Raw genomic sequence first — 6,667 nt, 5'->3', positions numbered from 1 at the left:
TGCTCCGGTGAGTAATCTGGCTCCCGCCCGCTGGACTAATTGAAGTTTCCGAACAGTCTTCAAAGGCAACCCCACGTAGAGTGCGTTGCAGTTATCTAGAGAATGAATCCACTTTAAACCCTCCTCATGTCTTCCCTCCTCCATCGGAGGTCTGATCTTCGTCAGACAATGCTTGCAAAACAAAAACACCTGCAATTAAAAAAAATAGTTCTCCAAAATAGTCTACGTGCCAAGTCATGTTAAGAGGGAAAACACCTGCAGTTTAAAAGGGAATTCCCTGAAATGAAAGGCTTTAGGAAGGCAGGCATCCTCTGATCATAGGATTCTTGTTGTTGCTGTGTGTCTTACGGTGACCCTATTAGAAGAGGTTTCTTGGAAGAACAGGTCCAGAGGGGGTTTGTTTGCTTTTGCTTTCCTCCAAAGCTGGGAGAAAGGTGGCTTATTTATTATTGTTATTATTATTGTGTTGTCAAAGCCAATGGGATGTTGGACTGCAATGTTTTAAATTGTTTTTAACTTACCGGGATTGTGGCGCAGCTGGCTGAGTGTCAGCTGCATTAAAAGATCACTCTGACCAAAAGGTCATGAGTTCGCAGCCAGCCCAGGTTGGAGTGGGTTTCTAACCAATTGTGTGTAGCCTGTTGTCAACCTTTGCAACCCGAAAGACAGTTGCATCTGTCAAGTAGGAAAATTAGGTACCACATTAAAGTGTGGGGAGGCTAAATTAACTAATTTATGAGGCCATAGAGAAGACTCCAGCAAAGCATTCCAGCGGGGAAGCATGCAAGGAATGCGGAAGTACTTTATCAGCGTCGCAGATGGACGATGAAAGCGACAGCTCCAGCAGTCAGAAAAAGTTAAATAGCCTCTGTCTATGTCTGTATATGTCTGTATGTCAAAAATCGGCATTGAATGTTTGCCATATATGTGTAGACTGTAATCCACCCTGAGTCCCCTGTGGGGTGAGAAGGGCGGAATATAAAAGCTGTAATTAAATAAATAAATAAATAAATAAATATTATTTACTGTTTTAAATTGTTATTATATCTGTTATAATTGTTTTGTATGTTGTGGCATCGAATTTTTGCCTGTGTAAACCGCTCTGAGCCCGCCCCGCCCCCTCAGGGGTTGAGAAGGGTAGGGTAGAAATGTTGGAAATAATAAATAAATAAATAGGAATGTAGTGTCTATATCCAGGGAAGTCACACTATTCTTCTTTGGTCGGACCACACCTGGAATCACACTGTGTCCAATTCTGGCCACCACAATTGAAGGGAGAGGTTGACTCTAAGCTGGAATGTGTCCAGAGGAATTTGACTCCAAGAATCAAGGGTCTGGAGAACAAGCCCGATGAGGAGCAGCTTAAAAAGCTGGGCATGTTTAGCCTGAAGAAGAGAAGGCTGAGAGGAGATATGATAGCCATGTATATGTGGGGGGAAGTCATAGGGAGGAGGGAGAAAGCTTGTTTACTGCTGCCCTGGAGACTAAGATGTGGAACACTGGATTCAGACTACAGGAAAGGAGATTCCATCTGAACTTGAGGAAGAAATTTCTAAGGGTGAGAGCTGTTCAGCAGTGGAACTCCCTGCCCCAGGCTCCTCCTTTGGAGGCTTTTAAACAGAGGCTGGATAGCCATCTGTTGGAGGTGCTTTGAACGCGATTGTCCTGCTTCTTGGCAGAGAGTTGGACTGGATGGCCCTTTTCCAACTCTATGATTATATGAAAGCTAATCCTATGATGGATGGATGGATGGATGGATGGATGGTATCCTTGAAGAAGGAGCTGGGGGTGGTGACGACCAACAGGGACCTCTGGCGTGGGCTGGTCTGAAGGAAACGACTGAACGAATGAACAACAACAATCCTATCTCAATACACCTAAGTTTCTGTTGATTATGAACTGCACTTTAGGCACTCTAATTAGATGGATGGATGGATGGATGGATGGATAGATAGATAGATAGATAGATAGATAGATAGATAGCAGAGATAGACAGACAGACAGACAGATAGATAGCAGAGGTAGATAGATAGATAGATAGATAGATAGATAGATAGGTAGGTAGGTAGGTAGGTAGCAGAGACAGATAGACAGGCAGGCAGGCAGGCAGACAGATAGATAGCAGAGGTAGATAGATAGATAGATAGATAGATAGATAGATAGATAGATAGATAGATAGATAGATAGATAGATGATAGATCGATAGATCGATAGATAGATGGCAGAGACAGACAGACAGACAGGCAGATAGATAGCAGAGGTAGATAGATAGATAGATAGATAGATAGATAGATAGATAGATAGATAGCAGAGATAGACAGACAGATAGATAGCAGAGATGGATAGATAGATAGATAGATAGATAGATAGATAGCAGAGATAGATAGCAGAGATAGATAGCAGAGACAGAAAGATAGATAGCAGAGATGGATAGATAGATAGATAGATAGATAGATAGATAGATAGATAGATAGCAGAGATAGATAGCAGAGACAGAAAGATAGATAGCAGAGATGGATAGATAGATAGATAGATAGATAGCAGAGATAGATAGCAGAGATAGACAGACAGATAGATAGCAGAGATGGATAGATAGATAGATAGATAGATAGATAGATAGATAGATAGATAGCAGAGATAGACAGACAGATAGATAGCAGAGATGGATAGATAGATAGATAGATAGATAGATAGATAGATAGCAGAGATAGACAGACAGATAGATAGCAGAGATGGATAGATAGATAGATAGATAGATAGATAGATAGATAGATAGATAGCAGAGATAGATAGCAGAGATAGACAGACAGATAGATAGCAGAGATGGATAGATAGATAGATAGATAGATAGCAGAGATAGACAGACAGATAGATAGCAGAGATGGATAGATAGATAGATAGATAGATAGATAGATAGATAGATAGATAGATAGCAGAGATAGATAGCAGAGATAGATAGCAGAGACAGAAAGATAGATAGCAGAGATGGATAGATAGCAGAGATAGATAGATAGATAGATAGATAGATAGATAGCAGAGTGCCTTAAGCATATATATTGTGGAATCACCCCAAATGATTCCAAATGAGCATTATTTTGAGTCTAATAGCTCCTCTTCCCAACATTATTTGCCCAAGGTCACCAAATGCGCCTCTCTAAGCCGGGCGGGGGATTCGATCCCTAGTCCTGGTTGAACCTGAAGTCTACTCCAGTCCTACAAGAGCCGGTTCATTAGGATTCGAGATGCGAAAAGATGACCAAGCGAGTAGTAAGTCTGCGAGGCCAAGAGCAGCCCTGCCTTTTGCTGTCCCCTAGCGGCTTCGGTGCGCTCAGCGGAGGCGCTGGAAATCCTTCAATGAATCTATTTTGGGCAGCAGCTCCAGCCTCCCCCTCCTCCTCCTCCCCCTCCTCCTCCTCCGCCTCCCCTCCCCTTTTGACCCAGAACGTGTTTCCTCCCCCCTTCTCTTCCCTCCCCTTCCCCCCACCCCAAACGCCAGGCGGCTTCTTCCCCTCTCCATCCACTTGGTTGGGCATCTTGGCAACTGCAGGGCGCAGAGTCTGTTGCAGGGGGTCCCTCTTTGCCTGCGTCTCCTCCCAATTGGGGGGCCGCTGAGAGCCAGAGAAGGAGCGTGTCCCCATCCTCTCCCTTTGGGCTTCCTGTTTCCGTGCACAGCGAGCCCCCCAAAGGTGTATCCATCCAGCCCTCCATCCCGCAAGAGCGCCTCCTCCTCCTCCACCACCGCACTCCGCCTCCTGAATGCAAAGTTTCTTCTTCTCCGCGCCTGGAAGGATTGCGACTTTTCTGCCTTTCCTTTCCTGTGTCGGAGGCAGCGCCGTGGGGCAGTGAAGGCTGGTCTCCCTCCTCCAGGATTGCATGGCAGGCTGAGTCGCAAGGAAAGCGGTTTTTTCTCCAGTGGGGATGCTCTTCCTTCTCCTCCTCTTCTTCCTCCGTGCGCCCCGCTTGGCGCATCCCTTTGGATCCCGGTGGAAGTGACGCCTCCTCCCCAATCCTCTCCCTCATCTTCTCTGGATGAAGGCACAAGGAAGAAGAAGAAGTCAGTCCTTCCTCTCCAGAAATCCTCTTTCTTGCTACCTTGAGCTTCCCTCTCACTTTTTACCTGCTCTGGTTGAGATGAGCCACCTTTCTGCTTGAGGGAATTTGGTACCCAACATTTGGAGAGGCGCAAAGAAGAGAGAAAGAAAGAAAGGGGGAGAAGGTTGTTTTCCTTCTTCGTTGCGGGTGTTTCCTTCCCTCCCCCGCACGAGTGGGCATCTAGACCATTTTGCGAGTTGTTGTGATTGCAGGAATTGGCTGAAGAGGACCTTGGATGGAAGAGGAAGCAGGGGCGGAGGAGCCCAAGACATAGGAGGGGAGCTCCTTCCTTCCTTCCTTCCTTCCTCCCTCCCTCCCTCCCTCCCTTCCTTCCTTCCTTCCTTCCTTCTCTTTCTCTCCCCTCCTTGCTTCACAAACCGGGGTCCCTCTGTGGTAGGGAAGATGGGCTCCTCGAGATCCAGCAGCTTGGCAAGGGAAGCCACTTGCCCCTGGGGATTTAAGGAGGGAAAAGAAGGATGAAGGTGTCTTTTACTGAAGGGCATCCCTGGTAGGTTTAGATTTGCAGAGTCTGGAGAATCTTGATCCAGAGTTGCAGAAGAAGGGAGATCGGGACAAGTTGGGAAGAGACTTTCCTCCTGACAGCATGCACCTCAGAAGAGGAATGGGTTCAGTTCCTGATGCGAGACTGGGAGTTTGGGGTGAGTGAAAGCCCATGCCTATGCCCTTCTTCTCCTCTGTCCCTCTGCCACGCTGAGCCATCCCACGTCCCACCCCATGGAGACCGGACCTTGTTGAAAAAGAATGACTTTCTCTGACCGGATTAATGCCAGCTTGAATGGGAACCACTCGGGAGAGGCTGGGGGTATTAATGGGACCGGCGGAGAGGAAGATGTCCAGGCCAACAACGGCACCTCCTTGGCTCTGAAGCTGACCCTCCAGTCGGTGAGTGTAGGGGTCTTTCTGGCCCTCTTCGTCCTCTCGGCCATTGTGGGCAACATTTTGGTCATCCTCTCCGTGGCCTGCAACCGTCACTTGCAGACGGTCACCAACTACTTCATCATCAACTTGGCCATCGCCGACTTGCTCCTCAGCACCACCGTCCTGCCTTTCTCAGCCACCTTGGAAGTTCTGGAGGACCTCTGGGTCTTTGGGCGCATCTTCTGCGACATCTGGGCAGCGGTGGATGTCTTGTGCTGCACGGCCTCCATCATGAGCCTCTGCATCATCTCCGTGGATCGGTACATCGGGGTCAAGTACTCTCTGAAATACCCCACCATTATGACTGAGAAGAAGGCGGTGATCATCATGGTGGCCGTCTGGATCTCCTCCATGGTCATCTCCATCGGTCCCCTTCTGGGATGGAAGGAGGCACCTCCTGAGAACGACCAGCACTGCAACATCACGGAAGAGCCAGGGTATGCCATCTTTTCCTCCCTCTTCTCCTTCTATTTGCCCCTGGCCGTCATCCTGGTGATGTACTTCAACATCTATGTGGTGGCACGGAGGACCACCAAGAGCTTGGAGGCCGGGGTCAAAAAAGAGAGGAGCAAATCCATGGAGGTCGTGCTCCGGATCCACTGCCGCAGCGTTGTGGAGGACTCCCAGGCCAGCACCAAGAACAAGGGACACACTTTCCGGAGTTCCCTCTCCGTGCGACTCTTGAAGTTCTCCCGGGAGAAGAAGGCCGCCAAAACCCTCGCAATCGTGGTCGGGGTCTTCATTCTCTGCTGGCTGCCTTTCTTTTTCGTACTGTCTTTTGGTGAGTGGACAGTTGATATTCTCATGCTTTGTTTCTCATCTGTGCCATTAAGTGCTATCATTCTATTTTTATTACTTTATCACAGTGTGGAGGATAAAGCTTGGAGCTTGTGTAACTCCTCTAACATTCAGACTATTGCCCAGAATGGGTATGCTGGCAGTCATTCATCCATAGAGGATCACTCTGTCAATGTGAAATGTTGATTCTGGTCTCAGTATAACTGAGATTATAGCCCAAGAGTTTGGATAGTTCCGTTACTGTTCAATACCAAAACTTAGAGTGGAGTTCTCTGCAATTGTCAAACTGTAGAGTCGTGTTTCTCAACCTTCCTAATGCCATGGCCACTTAATACAGTTCCTCATTTTGTGGTGGCCTCCAACTATAAAATTATTTTGTTGATACTTCATAAGTGTAATTTTGCCACTGTGATGTAATCGTAATGTAAATATCTGATATGCAGGATGTATTTTCATTCACTGGACCAAGTTTGGCACAAATACCCAATATGCCCAAATTTGAATACTGGTGGGGTTGTGGGTGGATTGATTTTGTCATTTGGGAGTTGTAGTTACTGGGATTCATAGTTCACAAAAGAGCATTCTGAACTCCACCAATTTGGAATTGAACCAAACTTGGCACACAGAACTCCCATGACCAATGGAAAATACTGGAAGGGATCAGTGGGCATTGAGCTTGAGTTTGGGAGTTATAGTTCACCTACATCCAGACAGCATTGTGGACTCAAACAATGATGAATCTGGGCCACACTTGGCATGAATACTCAATATGCCCAAATGTAAACACTGGTGGAGGTTTGGGGGAAATAGACCTTGACATTTGGGAATTGTAGTTGCT

General features: G+C 47.0%; 1 protein-coding gene across 1 annotated transcript in view; it reads left to right on the top strand.

Moving 5' to 3' along the window:
• The first annotated feature begins 4,406 nt into the window (after positions 1-4,406).
• Positions 4,407-6,667, top strand: part of ADRA1D (adrenoceptor alpha 1D) — an 82,563-nt gene continuing 80,302 nt past the window's right edge. The window contains exon 1 of the mRNA XM_060779420.2: positions 4,407-5,812. Within this exon, the coding sequence (XP_060635403.2) occupies positions 4,855-5,812 (958 nt within the window). The 5' untranslated portion in view covers positions 4,407-4,854. The remainder of the gene's footprint in view (positions 5,813-6,667) is intronic.

This window comes from Anolis sagrei, chromosome 5 (assembly GCF_037176765.1).
Source record: "Anolis sagrei isolate rAnoSag1 chromosome 5, rAnoSag1.mat, whole genome shotgun sequence".
Classification (NCBI taxonomy): domain Eukaryota; kingdom Metazoa; phylum Chordata; class Lepidosauria; order Squamata; family Dactyloidae; genus Anolis; species Anolis sagrei.
The sequence above is the reverse complement of the archived record's forward strand: the minus strand, read 5'-3'. Positions and strand labels throughout refer to the sequence as shown.